This window comes from Pinus tabuliformis, chromosome 6 (genome assembly GCF_031772625.1).
Source record: "Pinus tabuliformis cultivar Carrire ecotype Pingquan chromosome 6, CPIR1, whole genome shotgun sequence".
NCBI classification, from domain to species: domain Eukaryota; kingdom Viridiplantae; phylum Streptophyta; class Pinopsida; order Pinales; family Pinaceae; genus Pinus; species Pinus tabuliformis.
In genome coordinates, this window is record NC_142292.1 from 1,979,080,167 (window position 1) to 1,979,098,748 (window position 18,582).

Below are 18,582 nucleotides of genomic sequence, written 5' to 3' on the forward strand. Positions count from 1 at the left end.
AGGAATCTTCTTGTGTCAGCTTGTAGATTAAGGGAGGTTGACATTCATAAATTTGAGTAGAACTTAAAATGAAGGGCATGAAAAATGTAAAAACGTCAACAAATTTTCATTTGACAGGCAAAGGGAATTTGAAATTCCAGGCCTGGTTGCAACAAATCTTTCACAGATTTTCTAAAAATTCTAATTCCAATGAAAAATATTAAAATATAATAATATAATAAATAAAATAGGTTATACACCCCACTCTGTGGGATTGAAGGATGATCCGCCTGCTACACTCAAAGCTGCTAAGGCCATTGCAAATGACTCCCCAGTGTGTACTATGTTGCCACTGAGAACTGATGAGACCTTCCTCCCTTGCCTGTGGGAAATCCTCCTCTTTTATAGAGGTGGCAGTGGCCAAATTGAAAACCTGATCGCTTGCAACAGGAGGTGTGATTGACAGTGCAACATGCAGACTAGGTGGCCTGCAGGAATCATTCAGCTTTGCCCTTCTTTCCGTGACCAATGGGAACCAGTTCTCCATTGATAACCTTTCCTATTCCAATAATTCCTGCCATGCAACTTGGACCCTTCCAATGATTTTGGAGCCTCTCATGCTTCTCAACAAGCTTGATCCGCTTCTGCACCTTAATTCAAACACAAGAAACTCAGGTCTAAGCTTTGATACCAGATCCCCATTTTCTATGCCTGAAGTGCATTCCACTGATAATGTCTCTCTCCACTCTGGATGTGACGAAGCCAACACTGGCCTAGTATTCATTGTCACAGTACCACCAGCATTTTGTATATAATAGCGAACAAAGAGACTACCAGTATCCTCCTTCACATGTCTTGCTCTGACCACCTCCAACATCAACTGCATACTCTGCTGTGTATCATCAACCTGGATTTGACAATTACTAGGTCGCGGTATAACTAGTTCTTCTCTGCCCATGGCTCCAGCCCTCCAATAACGCTGACCAAATACACTTTCCCATTGCTTTCTGGTTTCTGCAAATGCTTCTCTATGCCTTGTGTGAGAATCAGTGTGAATATAGGAGCTCAACTGTGTCCTTCCTATAAGCCACTGGATTCAACTGGTGAGAGCGCCACATTAATTCTATGTCGTAGGTCGGCACATAACAAGACTCAGCCGAAATTGATTTCTTGATGAGGTACATATATCCTCTGTATCTTTCTTCTGCTACTCTTAGAAGCCTTTCATCTGCCATGTGTGGCAATGATACCTGCCATCCACAGCCAAAACAAAAAGAATTTAGATACTGCAACAAGCATTACATATATCTAAATTTCTGAAATTAAGCTAAGCTTTTGTGATTAGAATTAATTTCAAATTCATTTTCCGGATTAATTACATTAAGATTATTATGGTCTGAGTTTCGAATTATCAAGTGTGATTGATTTTCTGGATAAATTGATGATAAACCATATTGTGTGATTGATCTTCTCGAAAAATTGATAATAAACCACATTTGATAATTGATAATAAACCACACTTGATAATTCCAAAGATCAGCAACAATAATCTCAATATATCAAATCTAGTAGATAATTCTATACCAGTACTTAAATCAATGATAATGAAAACTAACCTGCTGCCAAAAGGATCGCTGCCTTCTCATAACTCTGGCCAAATTATATTGGATTTTTCTGTTGCTCATATGGTGATGACGTAGGGTATAATTAGACTTTGCAGAGCAGAATACATCCAAATCCAAAGCAAATGGTTCGTTAGCATATGCATCTTCCCACAGTTTAGCTGTCACATCCAGGGCAGAATTCCTCTCAGCAGGGGGCAGAGCATTAGTAACTAATACTTTTCCATGTAAACGTTGACAGTCCTCTGCATACTGCAGCGGATTAAGCCTGTGGCAGTGCCACACCTATTCACAGTCAAAAGGAGGAACCAATGTGGTCTCAACTTTGGCCCCGGCTAGCAAAGGAAGCCAGCAATTCTCATACCTGCAGGCAATGCAGGAAAATAGTTAATAGTTGAAATTTCTTAGTATTACAAATTCAACTATCACGAATTAAGAAAGCCTTTTTTTGGGCATCTTTATTTATATTACAGATTCCAGAATATTTATAAATTTTCTTAGTATTACAAATTCCACTATCACGAATTAAGAAAGATTTTTAAATTGGGCATCCTTATTTTTGTTACAGATTGCAGAATATTTATAAAATCTGACCCACAGTAGCAAAGACCCTGTTTGATTTCACTCTTGTAACTCAGATTTCCAGAATATTCATACTGCAATCTAGTTACGCTCCAGTCTTCCAACGCATATAATTTCATAGATATGAGTTTCATGGAACAAAAATTACCTCTGAATGGCTCTTTCCACAGCAGGGCCTTGATAGAGGCACGGATACCTATCCACAGATGCAAAAAATACAAGCTGTGCTTTAGCTGCTGCTACCAGGTCACAGGTAATGTACATGGCCTGAGCTTTCCTCCATTCGGCTTCCTGCAAACTATCCATTATGAAGTTATTTGCCAAATTTTTTGATCTCCTCTATCTGAGACTCCTTTCGAGCTTACTATGAACTCATGTTTGTTTTTAAATAATCCAAACAGATGGAGTAAAACTTATTAGATACTATAGAAAACTCGATGGCATTTAATAAGTTTACCTACTATTGGATTTGAACCAATGACTCTCCCCGTATGAAAGGGATTGTCTAACCACTGAGTTAAGTGGGTCATTTATTCTCATACGTAGAATTAGATTTATAAACGATTCTAAATCGAAATTGAATTAAATGTATAAACACTGTATGTGTCCCTGGCACAGATCAAACTTATTAGAATGTATTGGATCATAATATTGGATCATGAAATATCTACCTTGACATAAAATGATCCATCTGGTTAGTATAATAGTGTATCGCCAAGACTGGTAAGAAATGGTTATAGCTCAGCAAGGTAAAGCACCTCGTTTACACGTGCGCCAATGGTACACTAAAACGTTTGTGGTTGTGAATATGAAAACTGTTTGCAATTTATACACACATAATAGTTTATGATTACTACGAATGCCTGTTCCTCAGATTAAATTTTGTAATGGGTTCATGAACCTTTACTTTTTGGATGCGCAGAATCCTTGAAGGTCAGTGCAGATCGCCTACAATTGTCAAATTGAATGGTGGATGATATCTTGCACCAACTCACTTATTATTATGGAAAGAATGGTTGCCATCTGCTTTATAATTACTATTAAGAAGTAAGGTATATATATTTATCATTATGGAAAGAATGGCTGCCATCTACCATTTGCTTTATAATTACTATTAACAATTAAGGTATATAATGATAATAATTTACCAAAAAAAATATTTTGAAATATCAGTTAAATAAAAAATAAATTGTGATCTTGCACCAACTCACTTGTTATTATGGGAAGAATGACTGCCATTTACCATCTGCTTTATAATTACTATTAACAATTAAAGTATATATAATAATGATAATTTATATTTTTTTGGGGAAAGATTAGTTAAGATAGAAAATAAATTAGTATATGGGACATATTCTTGTTTAGATAGAAAATAAATTGGTATATGGGATATACTCTTGTTTGTGGGATAAGGAATTCAAGGACTTATCTTCACTTATCAATTTGAGATAGAAAATAAATTGGTATATGGGATATACTCTTGTTTGTGGGATAGGGAATTCAAGGACTTATGTCCACTTACCAATTTGAGAGACTGTAGAAATGTATACATAATTATTAAATTTTGCGGAATTGACTTAAAGAATAAAAAAATTAAATGATTCCATTAGTATGGTGATTATAACACCAATTTCAATATAATATCTCAATATTTAGATTGATAAAGTATTTTGTGTTAAAAACATTGCTAAAAACCTAAAACTCATTTCTAGCTTACCCAACAATTTTTTTAGAAGGATAAAACTCATTTCCAGCATACTCAACATTTTTTTTCCCTTCTTCTTTTAGGAAGGTGTTGTGCTCTACAACAACCCCCCCATTTCATAACATTTTCATTCACACAAAAAATTAACATATGGAATGGGTCCCTTTTAAAATTTTATTGGCATCAATGCTTTTGTGTTCAAAAAGGTATGATAATCAAATGAGTTTATGTATTTAAGCCTTTTTGAATAACAGTGTTCCAATAATAAAGCAATCTTTTGTTATTGCGATAAAGCGATCGCAAGATCGCATATCGCAATGACATGAGAAATACATTAAAACGACACCTTGTTCTCCACTGATGCGATATCGCTACCGGAAATCGGCAATATTCCATGCACACCTAAAAAGGGCACATAACTCACGCCCCGACGCGACGCGATATCGGCGATCGGCTATCGGCACTGCCTCATGTGGGAAGAAACGCTTTAGGTTATACGCCTGACCCGATGCGATATCGCTATCGGTCGTCGGAAGAATCCCATGCACTTTGATAAGGCGCTCGGGTCTTACCCCCGATGCGATGCGATATCGTAATCAGAAATTTGCGAATCACTTTATATGCACTTTGTAATGTTTCCACGCGCTAGTCCGATGCGATGTCGCAATCGGCACTCGGCAAGATCTTTTCCTAATGATTGTGTAGCATCTATTCCCCGATGCGATGCGATATCGCTCATTGGCGGTCGGCATTCTCAAAAACTCATCGCTTGAAGCCTTAAAGTTATATTGATATCCGGTTGATAAAGCGCAAATTTCAAAATGCCGTTAAATGCAGGGATAAGGTAATGCATGTGTATTTAAAACCTTGCCCCTTCGATTAACGAACACTTGCGTTTAACCGCCAAAATATCTGTTGCACGCTTAAGGGGGTCATTCAGCCGGATAACGGTGTGATACTTATTTAATGGGTAGCAGGCCTTAAATCACCATTAATGCATCTGCAATATCTTTCCAGTGATTGGATCCGCAGCCACTTTTGAGAAATAATCTCACCACGCTTTAAATGATATATCTTTCCCTTTATGGATTGTCATTGTTATTTCCTTGTTACGATTTCTCTTGCATTTGTGTAGAATTCATCTGTTGAGAGAAGCCTGAGCATGATGGGGAAGAAATCCAAGAGGACCGCGGGCTCCGCTGCTGCATCTGTTGCAGGACAAGCTGCCGCGGATAAGAAGAAAGGCCTAATTTCAGACACTACGTGCACTGGTCTCACTAGGACTTCATGGCAGGGCACATATAATCTATTAGAGGTTGAGCAACCGAAAGTAATAGTGACAGAAGCTAGTGTGGATGTACTGAAGAAGTCCGATGCTACTCTCAAAGACTTGGCTGATTCCTTCCTCCACAGGATAACAGCCAGAGAGCAGGTCCTTCCCTACACTGATGTAGTGCGTTGGGCAATCGAGGAAATCCCAATCATCGATAGAACGTTTCACACAAGGGATGGAAGGATTTTTGGGTCGTTCAAGCCAGAACACCTAAGGCAAATGTATCATTTGCCCGAGCCAGAGAAAATCTATAACAAAGCCTTCGTGGAGAAATTTGCAGCCGAGAATGAAGTACAATCTGAACCCATCCGAGATTGGAGGCAGAATCCGGCCAAACACAAGCACGCAAGCTCGGGTAAGTACTCTGGCGATTCTTTGGCTTCTCCCTATTGCTATGCGGGGATTATGATGTGTAGGCTATGGGGGTTACATGACTCTGCTAATTTCGACATAGAAATGGTTCCTCTGATGGAAGCAGCTGTTAACAGTATAATCATGGATTGGGCCACCATTCTTTCTGATAAGTTGGCCGTAGTTGTTCGTGACTTTAGAGCCAAATCCAGAGTTACCGAAAGGAAAATCCCACCGTTTTATTATAGTGCTTACATTATGGATACTTTGTGTTTTAATTCTGAGTTTCCTATCCTCGGTTGGAGGTGGACCACCCAAGACCCCTCACCCATTCATTTGTACCACCAGAAATTGTGGAAGTCCTCTTACAAGGACCATTTGTATCAAATTTGCAATGGTTTTATGGTTCCCATTCATTATTCCATTTTTGATCGGCCTATTCCCAAAATCTCCTATCTGGCTTCCTTCGACTTACCAGCTGTAGCAGGTTGGTTTGGAGAAGAGCATTTTACCTATATTAGGGTTTATGGGAGCCAAGCCAGGCCGCATGTTCTCCCTTTATATGTTCCAGACAAATTGTTGGCCCGAGAAATCTCCTACCAGATTATGGCCGAGAGTGTCACGCAAACTCTCAAGAAAGAGAAGAAGAGGGGCTGGCCCTCTTTTCCCTTGAGAATTGGTGTTTTTACTTTGCATGATCTCAAGCATGCAGAAAAAGAGGCAACAAAGATGCAAGCTTTATCCCTGGCCACTATCCCAAGCAGACTCTATGATCCACGTAAAACTGTCTACACTGCCCTAGAACAGGCCAAATTAACAAAAATTGACCATCAAGAGGATATGTTTGATGACCTTTTCGTCGCCACCGATACAATAGGCCAGACCAAAGAACTTGCTAGAATGAGATATAATGATGAGACATTAACTAAGTTCAATAAACTTAGAGAGCAGAGGTTGCAAACTCCGCCTCTAGATTTATTGACAACAACCCCAGCGTCTTCCTCAAGCGAGCCTGGTCGGCAACAGATGAGCCAACCTCCTGTTACAACTAATGATCAAAAGAAACAACAGGAGGAAAGGCAAAAGAAGCTGCAGACAGAAAAGCAAAGAAAAGAGCAAGCTGAGAGGCAGAAGAAGGAGCAGATAGAAAAACAACAAAAAGCGCAGAAGGATCAAGAACAGAGAAAGCAGAAAGAGATAGAGGAGCAGAGGAAGAGAGAAGAAGAGGAGAAACAAAAGAAAGAACTGGCAGATAGGCAGAAAAGGGAGCAAGAAGAGAGACAAAGAAAAGAACAAGAGGAGCAGCAGCGAAAAGAGTTAGAGGAGCAGCAGAGGTTAGAACAAGAAAAAGAGCGGAGCAAATCCCAGACAGAGCAACATAAACAGACCTCCATTGATCCTGAATTGCTCAAACAATGGAACCAATTCGATTCCATTATCAGTGGAAAGGAAGGCTCCAAAGATACAGACACCTCTAAGACAAGCGATGCGCCAGAAACCACTTCTTCTCAGGTTCTAAGCGGAACCAGCGGCCCACCCATTTCAAAGGATGTTGAGGTAATTACTATAGACCCTTCCGATCAAATTGTTCTCCAGGTGGAAGATATTCCTCCCTTGGATGTTTTCTATAGCCCAAAATATAAAGCCGTTGTTAAGCGCTCAAGGAAGAGACGAAGGCTTGATCAACCTTCTATCTTTCTTGACCAAACAATCACGGGCAATGTAGTCTGGAAGGAGGAATTGGATCCCTCCGATGATCTAACAAAGCTGTCGCAGTATGCGGGAGCTTATTCTGCAGCAACTATTGACAAAGCATCGGAGGTAAGTCTTCTATTGAAGACTAAGGACCAGGAAATTTGTGCATTACAGGCAGAAGTAACCGAGGTGAAAAACAAGGCAGTGCAGGTAGAAGAGCAGTTGCTGGCACAACAGCAAGAAAACAATATATTAACCCAGCAACTGCAGACTGAAAAACAGAGAATCGACCAGAGCGCAATACAGAAGCAGAAAGAATTGTCGGAGGCATTGGCACAGTTAAGAGAGGCGAATGAGCTGATGACGAAATCAAAAGACGAGCAAATAGCTCGACTATTAGCCCAGCTTGAAGACATCAAGGGCACCCGGAAAGTGGAGGATTTCAGAGCAGAAGCAGCTCAAATAAATGGCGCATTAATATCTCAGATTAGACTCCTATGCCAGCAACTTACAGAGGTTGAGCCATTATGCGAAATATCAACAGCAGTATGTCAGCAGATAGAGAAAGCCAGAAATGAGCTAGATCAGGCCGAAGAAACCATAACCGGATATCTTGATTGGCAAGATACTGATGTGGGGAAGGCAGCAAACTTGCCTAGAATCTATGAGACATACAAAGACATACTCTTCACGGAGTGGAACACTCAGGTGATGAAAGCGGAAAGGGCAGCTTCAAGGTGTAAAATGATTGCCAGCAATATGATTGATTTGGTCAACAATACACTCTATTTGGCAAACATGATCTCTCAGTGCACACCTAGAAGCATAACAACAGCAAACATGATTGAACAAACAAGTTATCATGACTTGGAGGAAAGGGGAAGGTTAATCGCTGGAGTAAATACTTTAACCTCCGAGGCATATTGGCTCTTTCTAATCAAGCCACACACTCAAAGGTCGGCCCTCAAATGTTTAACAGATGCTCTCGGATGCCTGATCCCCGACATTCAGGATGCCACATATGATGCCCAACTCACTTCGCGTCTCAACACTCCACCAGAAGTAGAGCCAATGCTGGCGATATGTCAACTGAGGTTTAAAGGCAAAGAGCCCACCGAATGAAGCATTGCTGCCGACTGCCAGATCGCCAAGGAAGATGGAAAAATATTTATTGATGCCAATTTAATAGCTTTTCAGTTTCTTAGATATTTAGATTAGCTTAGTATTTATAGACCCTTTCATTGTTTTGGAAAGGGTCGTAAAATTTTGTAATAGACTTAAAGGCTGAAGTTTGCACGACTGTGCTTCAGCCTATATTCTTTTGTGAAACTCGACCGATAGTTCTTAATTTAACGAGAAGGTTGTTTTATACAATTGCGCACTATTGTCTCTTGTTTGGAATGCTTTCTTGTTTGAAGGAAGGACTGCGACATAGCGATTAATATACTGGAGTGTTAAGCAGCTTACATGGTACTTTTATCTGCATCTGTCTTCTTTCCTCTTATATGAGTTGCTGTGTTATTATTTTTGCTATTGTTGAATACATGTATGCGCTGTAACAACAAATCTTCATTTCGTTCCACTATTGGATGTTTTGTGATATGCCCTCTCTTTTAATCATGCATGTAGCAATGATATGAATGACAAAGTGTAGTAATTCGCTAGTATCGCTTTGCATAACTAATTATGCAGAGCAATCTTAAATGGTTTAAACATCTATGCTTTAGTGTTAGAGTCATCTATATGCCTGCCTTAAAGCACAGATTATCAAACGCTACGCTCTAAAAATTGATAAGTGCCGGGATTAGATTATAGTTAGTATATTTCGCCAATAGTTTCAGTTGTTCGCTTATCACCACCATATATCATAAGTCACTCGTACATCCCGTTTACTTATAATTCTTGGGAGACTGGTCCCATTATCCCCAATCGGAGCCACTATTCCAAACGGAAAAGGAGTTGTACTAAGGTCCGGACCGGGTGGTTTCCCCAATGTTGTTGCAACGATTTTCGGGGCATCAACAGGAGGATAGCAATTGCTAAGGGCCTGTCCACTGTCAACCTGTGAGTATTTGATTAGTGGAATCTATTTTCAGTGGTTTACTATAGAAAAAGTTAGTTTGTTCAATCTTATCTCTGTTATTGTTGAATAAGTTTAGATTTGATAGCTAAGTGGTTTCAATGTCTATAAATGGCTATGGCTATAATATTATCTAGGCTTACATGAATATGTCTAATGCTTGAGACATCAATTTCCTGGAGATCATTTGAAATATATTTTTGATATACAAAATCTCATTTCTTTACATTAAACTATCTTATGCGAGACATCAATTTCCCAATATATAGAAATTATTTGAAGTATACTTTTGATATACAAAATCTCATTTCTTTACATTAAACTCTAAATTTAACTTGGATATTATTAGATTAAAATCTCATTTCTTTACTTTTTGATATTATTAGATTTTGTTTTCGTATTTTGACCCATTTTGTTTCTCATCATTTCTAGAGTATCTTAAATATGAGGTGTTTATAACATCTCAAAGAAAAGGTCAATGTTGGAAAATGCAGAAATTTTCTTTTCTATTTAAAATTTTGAAAAACATATTTTTGAATAACAATATGTTTGAAAGTCAATATTGGAGAATTTAGAATTTTTTTTTTTTTTTTTAATTTTGAAATATATATATATATTTTTTATTTTTTTTAAATAATAAGTTTAAATAAGTGTAATATATTTTCTATTTTATAGAAAAATTTCTATATGGAATCAAATTAGAATTAACAGTTAGAATTTGGATTTGTTAACTATAAATATGTATACTCTGTCTCTCCATTTTGATTTTAAATATGTAAATTCTTATTAAAAAAAAAAAAAAAAAAACAAAAACACCATTAAACTCCACTCAAACTACATTGAATGGCAGATCACAAACTATCCATCAAATCGTGACAGCCATGATTATAATCATACTTCGTTACAGAGATTCTGCTCCCCAGCAAGAGATCACACACTAGCAAATTGTGACAGCCATGATTATATTCTTTTTCCGTTACAAAGAAAAATGTGCATGATATTGTATTCTCATGATTACAAAGAAAAATGTACAGTCACACTTTATGGGGAAAGGGTTGAAACTGTTGCAGCCGAGGGGAGATTGATAACGATAACTATCCTGTTAAAATATGCATGAGATCTTTCATGAGAGCGACCCACATGTCGATAAAAAGGAAGCTGACTGCAGAAAATTCATAAAATATTGCACTGTGAAATATGACAGTTCTCAAAATACTATAATCAACCGATAGCCCATCCATAGCCAGCTGCTCCATCTTCTACCTTGGATTTCTTTATTGTCCATCATTTACTTTGTGCAACACAGCTTGATGAATGGGAGAGCTTCTGGCCTTAGGATTACAACTGGTGTGGACTGAAATAAATTCTAATCCTGTGTACGGTATGGCTTGTTTAATGCATTTCACCTTTTGGGGGGCCGATCCTCATCCTCTGGTCCTGGAAGGCTTCCACTATATTTTATTTTTCTATTTAGTTTCTCCACGTTTTTCACTTACTTTTTTAAATGGTCACTAATATTTACTGTGTTATTGATTATTAATGCGTTGGGACTGTATGGGCTTACAATTTGATTTAAGTAAATACATTATCCTGTCTGGTTATAAGCATATACAGCTACTCAGCGTTAATGAGTCAATAGCCCTTTAAATATTGGTTGCCTTATTGAATGTGATCATCATCCACAAACTGACTTGCATTCAATTAGATATTCCGTTTTGTTTGCATCCCACAATTTTTTTTTGAGGTGGCACTGTGATGAGAGGTTTCATTTAATTCCACTTCATGATTTTCTCAATCAATATTATTTGGTTGGATGCTTAAAAAAAAAGAAAATGGTTAATTAAAGTGTAGTCGTATGATTAAAAAAAAATTCCAATGTTAAATTAAATTCAGAATTAAATTTAAAATAAATAAATAATTTATTAAAATTTAATAAAATTATATTAATTTTTACAAAAAAATTTGAAAATATTGTAAAATATTTACATTTTAAATATAAATTTTCATTTTTAAAATTTTCCTAATTTATTTGGATTAAATTAAAATTCATTCATTACTTCAAACAATAAACAACCATTAAAAGATATATTCTTATAGTCTCTAAAGGTGAGCACAAGTATTGCAGCAATAATGCTGCAACTTCCTGGGGCTTCCTACTTTACTTTTATCAATCTGGTAGTTCGTAACAAATTTGGAAGTGATGGTATTGTATGCACAAGTACTAGCTCTCACCGCACGCTGTCACTTGGTTAGTTGACACAAGATCACTAAAAGTTTAAGCCAACTTCTATGAGTTTTCACAATAAGCTTTTAATTGTGATGAAAGAAAGCTAGCTCTACAGAGACTATTCTACTTGCAGAAAAAAGAAAGAAGACTGAAGTGTAACGCAAACCCTAGCAAACCTTAATTTTTTCAACTAACCCTACTTTTGCAGGAAAAGAGATGAAAATTGATAAAATGAGTGATATTGACTACTGAAAAGGTAAATTGCATCTATTCAAGCTATTTCTGAAAGGCAATGAGAAGAAAACATCTTTTTGTGTTTTTGAGTGTTTTTATGTGAAATTATTATGTTTGTAATTTATCTGTTTGTGATTGTAGCAGAGGTTTGGTGGCGATGGAGGATGGATTTGGTTTTTGTAGAGTTGGAGGAAGGTGTAGAAAGATCCTAAGAAGTCCCTAGTACCCTTCTGAAGACTTCCCCTGCAATCGGACTTTGAAAAATCACTTACAGGAAATTCTACAGGAGGCTATAGGGGATCTACAAGGGGAGACCGAGAGCTATTTTTTGAGGTTTTGAAGGTGGAAAAATGGTGGGAAAGGATAACTAAAGGCTAGATGAAGGTGTTGAGGTGTTTAAAGCTTGTCAAGGAAGATCAAGAGGGAACATGATGGTTAGATTTGTCCAAATGGCAGGAGGGAAGCTTATGGAGAAAAATACAGAAATTAGGGTAGATTGGTGAAATGTTGTGAATGACTTGGAAAATTTGTGAGAGGTGAGCTGATGCTGGCTGTTTTATGGATGTATGGTGAGCTGAGGTGTCCTGCAAGAGATTTGCACATCTACTTACAAAAACTAATCAAAGAAAAGACTAGCTATACCGTGAAAACATAAATTTCTCTAGCTTGACCTAATTTTTGACCTACAAACAGAAAAAGCTGAACAGTAACCTTTGAACAGAAAAGCATGCAAAGAGATCTATTGTAAAAGAACAGGAAATGATCTAGGCAACTGAATCTGAAGCAACGCATTAATTTTAGAATCAAGTCATCACACTAGAAATTGCATGGAAGAGAAAAACTGTGTTTTTAGTGGCAGCAATGGTGCCAAAACCTCAAATCATGATCCTAGAAAAGGAGAAAGGAGATTAGGGCCCACTGTTGGTCTTTCTGAATCTTAGCCTATCACTGCATTAACCTACTTGAGCAGCTAATGTTGAGATTTTCTGTTTGTAATGAAATAGGAAAAATCTGAGCTGGTGACAACAATAGGAATTCAGGTCCTAGATTAACTCCAGGTTGTTGGGAGGGAGTTAATGCCTCCTATATTTGATGTGAGGGAATTAATGAGGCTGTTAGATTCTCTAGGCTATATAACAGGCAACCATTCGGATGTTTGCTAAGAGAGTGTGAGGATTTCATGATGTAATCTCCTGATTTGATTAATAAATTCCTGATGCCTATGTTTGGTGGACGTAGCCCAGATTGGTTGGGTGAACCACGTTAAAAACTGTGTTTATGTGCTTGATTTATTTTGCTGTGTGTTTTAATTGATTTGCTGTGCCTCTGAATTCCAACAATTGGTATCAGAGCATGTTGGAGGTGCTGAGATTGATTGTTGTTGGTGCGTTTGACTGGAGGTGTCCAACATCGTTGCTGTGGTGGAGAAATCGATTGTTGCGTGCGCTGTTTGTAATCGATTGCTGTGGCTGCATAACGTGGATTGCTGGAGCCGTCCGTTGCCCTGCGCGCTGAGCGTGGATACATTTCAAACCGGCGTGGATCTGGTATACACAAACTGCGTGGAGTGGATATAAAACCTGCGTGCAGTGGAATGAATATATTGTGAATATATTGTTGCGTGCGGTGACACCTGCGTGCAGATGGAGGTAAACAGCATTAATACATATTTAAAAAAAAAGGTGCGTTAATACAAACGATGTGAACTATTTTTTAATACAAAAGGTTCAAAAGCATTAAGAAAAACGGTGTGAACTATTTTTAATACAAAAGGTTCAAAAGCATTAAGAAAAACGGTGTGAATTTATATTAGAACAGCGGGGGTATGGATTTATATCAGCGTGGATATATTTTTTTTTAAACGGCATGGATATATGTTTTAAGAAACAGCGTTCATATGTAAAACTGCCTGGTAAATTGAATACGTGCACTGTGTTGTTGTTCTTTTAATATATGCGTTGTATATATGGTGTGCTGGGATTGGCACAAAGCACAGAGGTTTATTTAATTTAGCTGTGCATCTCTCTTGAGTTTGATACTCAGTTTATATACTGGAATTTTGCACAGCAATAAGGCAGTTTTTTTTTGTAAAGGCATAGGCAGGTTTGTTCTTTGTTATGTAAAAACAAAGGCATAGGTAATTTTTTTTTAAATTGTTGGTTGGATATTGGAGATTATTGTGTTTTTTGTTGATACAAATGGCGAAAACTCAAAGTGCCCGGTTTGAAATTGAGAAATTTAATGGCAAGAATAATTTTGAGATTTGGAAGGTGAAGATGCACGATCTGCTGGTTCAACAAGGTGTGGCGAAAGCACTGTTGGGGAAAAACAAAAGACCTCCTTCCATGACGGAGGATGAATGGGATGAGATGGACGATAGAGCTCTGAGCGCAATTCGGTTATGTCTGGCGGACGATGTTCTGTTCAACATTGTGTCAGAGAAAACCGCCGCAGGCTTGTGGTCAAATCTTGAGAAGCTCTATATGACGAAATCTTTGACAAACCGGATTCTCCTGAAATGGCAGCTTTACGGTTTGCGGATGAAAGAAGGTACCTCAATTGCTAATCACCTGAATGTTTTTAATACCTTATTGGTGCAATTAGACAGTCTAGATCTGAAATTTGATTCAGAGGATAAGGCAATAACTCTATTATGTTCTTTGCTTGAATCGTGGGATCACTTTGTTACTTCCATAAGCTTTAGTACATCAGATATCCTTGAGTTTGATGATGTTGTTGGAGCCTTGTTGGCTGAGGAGACGAGGAAGAGGTCGAATGCAGATACCTCTACATCAGAGGTAATGATGGCCAGAGGTCGCTCACGAGAGAGACACTCCGGGGGAAAGCATAGTGACTCTCGTTCGAAGTCCAAAGGAAAGAAGCCAAAGGTGAAGTGCTGGCATTGTGGCAAGGCTGGACATCTAAAAAAGGATTGCTGGAAGCGAAAGCAGGCTGCTAAAGAAGGCTCTTCGACAGAAAAGAAGGAAGCCAACACCACAGATACAGGTTCAGTATCTGGTTCAGGTATGAGTGATGAGGTATTGTCAGTTAATATTTCAAAACATGATCAACATTGGTTGTTAGATTCCGGGGCATCTAACCACATGTGTATTCATAAAGATTGGTTTAAAACATATAGATCAATTGATGATGGTGTTGTGTACATGGGTAATGATGTAACATGTAATATTGTGGGAATTGGGAGCATACAACTGCAAATGTTTGATGGGACAACAAAAATATTAACTGATGTAAGGCATGTACCAGATTTAAGGAAAAATTTGATTTCATTAGGAGCACTTGATTCAAATGGATATAAAACTGTAATTCAAGGTGGAGTTATGAAAATCTATAAAGGCATCTTACTAGTTATGAAAGCTAAGAAAGTAGGAAATCTATTCCAGTTAGAAGGTAGAACTGGGTCAGATCATGTGTCTGTGTCTGAACATGACAGTAGTTCCATTCACTTATGGCATCAAAGATTGGGGCATATGAGTGAAAGAGGATTGAAAATTTTGGCTGACCGAAAGTTACTTCCTAATCTAAGATCTGGAAAATTGGATTTTTGTAAACATTGTCTGTTTGGTAAACAAAGTAAACAAAAGTTTAAAACAGGCAAACATACTAGTAAAGGCATACTTGATTATATCCATTCAGATGTGTGGGGTCCAGCTCCTACAGCGTCATATGGTGGCTCGTCATATTTTGTATCGTTTATTGATGACTTTTCTCGGAAAGTATGGGTCTACATGTTGAAAAAGAAGTCTGATGTTTTTACAGTTTTCAAGCAGTTTAGAGCATTGGTAGAAAACAACACTGGTAGAACTATAAAATGTTTAAGAACTGACAATGGTGGTGAGTTTTCCTCCAAGGAATTTGACAGCTATTGCAAGGATGCAGGGATTGAAAGACATAAGACCACGGTTTATACTCCTCAGCAGAATGGAGTTGCTGAACGCATGAATAGGACTCTTCTAGAGAGAGCAAGGTGTATGCTGAGTAACGTCGGGTTGCAAAAGGAGCTGTGGACGGAAGCAGTGGCAACAACTTGTTATGTGATAAACCGATCTCCATCAACGGCAATACGCTGCAAGGTTCCGCAAGAGGTATGGACAGGACACCCTTGTGACTATTCTAAACTCAAAGTGTTTGGTTTTGATGCATATGCTCTAGTGCCTAAACATCAGCGAACTAAATTAGATCCGAAATCGAAAAGGTATATCTTTGTTGGGTATGGTGATGGAACAAAGGGATTTAGATTGTGGGATCCTACTACCCGCAAAATCATCATTAACAGAGATGTAAAGTTTGATGAATCCTCTCTTGTACAGTTAGATGTAGATAGAAGATTGAAACAAGATGATGTATCTGATTTCCAGCATATTTAGTTTGACAGCATTTCTAATGATAGTCATAACGACCATAGTTCAGATTCTAGTCATGAACAGGTTTCAGAATCAGATTATGAACAGGGTTCAGATGGAGGACATGAACAGGTCTCAGATGGCGATCATGAAGAAATTCCTACAATTGATAGACAGCCAATTATGGAAGCACCAGAAACTTTCTTAAGGAGGTCTACAAGGATCAAACGCCCTTCGAGAAGGTATGATGATCATGTTACTTCAGTTGCTTTGATCGCTAATGATGATGAACCTTTGTGTTATTAGGAAGTTGTAGAAGGTTCGAATAGTGACAAGTGGAAAGCAGCTATGAAGGAAGAAATGATGGCCTTAGGTAAGAATGGCACGTGGGATCTGGTCGAACTTCCCAAAGGCAGGAAAACTATGGGATGCAAGTGGGTGTTCAAGCTGAAACGGGGAGTGAATGATACGGAAGACAGGTACAAAGCGAGGCTGGTTGCAAAAGGGTTTTCTCAGAAAGCTGGCATAGACTTTCATGAGATATTTTCACCAGTGGTTAAAATTGTTTCAATTAGAATTGAGTTAGCATTAGTGGCTTTGTTTGATTTGGAGTTGCAGCAATTAGATGTTAAGACTGCATTTCTACATGGTGATTTAGGTGAGGAAATATATATGGAACAACCAGAAGGGTTTGTTCAGCATCGCAATGAGAAATTTGTCTGCAGGCTCAAGAAGTCATTATATGGCCTGAAGCAGTCGCCTCGGCAGTGGTATAAGAAGTTTGATTCTTTCATGTTGAGTCAGAAATATGTAAGAAGTGAATATGATCATTGTGTTTACTTTAAGCAATTAAATAATGGCATGTTCATTATCTTAGTGTTGTATGTTGATGATATGCTTTTAGCAAGCAAAAGCATTGAAGAAATCAACAGGTTGAAGACTCAGATGGCAAGGACATTTGATATGAAAGATCTAGGAGCCGCAAGACAGATTTTGGGCATGGAGATTTTCAGAGACAGGAGCAATGGTAAGCTATGGCTATCACAACAAAAGTATGTTGAGAAAATACTTTTGAGGTTTGGTATGAATAATGTGAAGCCTGTGTCAGTCCCTTTAGCTTCCCATTTTAATCTTTCTTCGCGTTTATGTCCTAATACAAATGAAGAAAATGATTATATGTCTCGAATTCCATATGCCAATGTAGTAGGGTGTTTAATGTATGCGATGGTTTGTACTCGACCAGATATTTCACATGCAGTTGGGCTTGTCAGCAGGTACATGGCAAATTCAGGTAAAGAGCACTGGTCCGCAGTAAAATGGGTGCTTCGGTACTTGAGAGGCACAAGTAGTTATTGTATTTCTTAAAATAAGAGTAGTGAATTTGTTTGCGGATATGTTGATTCCGATTTTGCAGGTGATTTGGATAAGAGAAGATCAACTTCAGGGTACGTCTTTACTTTTGCAGGTGGAGCTATAAGCTGGATGTCAAAGCTACAGAATATTGTTGCTTTATCCACTACTGAAGCAGAATACATTGCTGCTTCTCATGCTTGCAAAGAGGCGGTTTGGTTGAAAGGTTTGCTTGCTGAGTTTGGTAGGTTACAGGAAAACATCAGGTTACTTTGTGACAGTCAAATTGCAATACATTTGGCTAAGAATCCGGCCTATCATAGTAAATCAAAGCATATTCCAATCAAATATCATTTTGTAAGACAGGTTATCACTGAAAGAGGAGTCTCTCTTGAAAAGGTGCCTACAAAGGAGAACTGTGCAGACATGTTCACGAAACCAGTTTTGTTGGAGAAGCTACGCTGGTGTTTGGCTTCTCTTGGCTTGCAGAAAAGATAAAATAATAATAACAGGGCATCAGGCGAATTGTTGTCAAGGTGGAGATTGTTGAGATTTTCTGTTTGTAATGAAATAGGAAAAATCTGAGCTGGTGACAACAATAGGAATTCAGGTCCTAGATTAACTCTAGGTTGTTGGGAGGGAGTTAATGCCTCCTATATTTGATGTGAGGGAATTAATGAGGCTGTTAGATTCTCTAGGCTATATAACAGGCAACCATTCGGATGTTTGATAAGAGAGTGTGAGGATTTCATGATGTAATCTCCTGATTTGATTAATAAATTCCTGATGCCTATGTTTGGTGGACGTAGCCCAGATTGGTTGGGTGAACCACGTTAAAAACTGTGTTTATGTGCTTAATTTATTTTGCTGTGTGTTTTAATTGATTTGCTGTGCCTCTGAATTCCTACAGCTAAAACAAAAACATCTATGCAAACCATCAAAAGCAACCTATTCTAAACAAGGTAAAATAAATCTATATAACAGAAATTAACTCATGAACTGAAACAAAAAAACATATAAGTACAAAGCAAGAGGTGCTGAGCAGCTTGGGTTGGGCCCT

At 38.0% G+C, this 18,582-nt stretch overlaps 1 protein-coding gene across 3 annotated transcripts; it reads right to left on the reverse strand.

Moving 5' to 3' along the window:
• Window positions 1-231: 231 nt before the first annotated feature.
• On the reverse strand, window positions 232-3,233 carry LOC149267134 (glycine-rich domain-containing protein 2-like). 3 transcript variants are annotated; one of them, XM_089398192.1, is made up of 4 exons: window positions 3,091-3,233; window positions 2,332-2,474; window positions 1,596-1,965; window positions 232-1,229 (listed from the first exon to the last, which is right to left on the reverse strand). In XM_089398192.1, exons 2-3 carry the CDS (start codon window positions 2,445-2,447, stop codon window positions 1,887-1,889), a joined length of 195 nt encoding a protein of 64 aa, XP_089254318.1. In that variant the 5' UTR covers window positions 2,448-2,474; window positions 3,091-3,233; the 3' UTR covers window positions 232-1,229; window positions 1,596-1,886. The 3 variants fall into 3 exon arrangements, with proteins under 3 accessions (XP_089254318.1, XP_089254314.1, XP_089254311.1); XM_089398188.1 differs by having other exon boundaries at window positions 2,332-2,481; XM_089398185.1 differs by lacking the exon at window positions 3,091-3,233 and having other exon boundaries at window positions 2,332-2,563.
• Window positions 3,234-18,582: the final 15,349 nt, after the last annotated feature.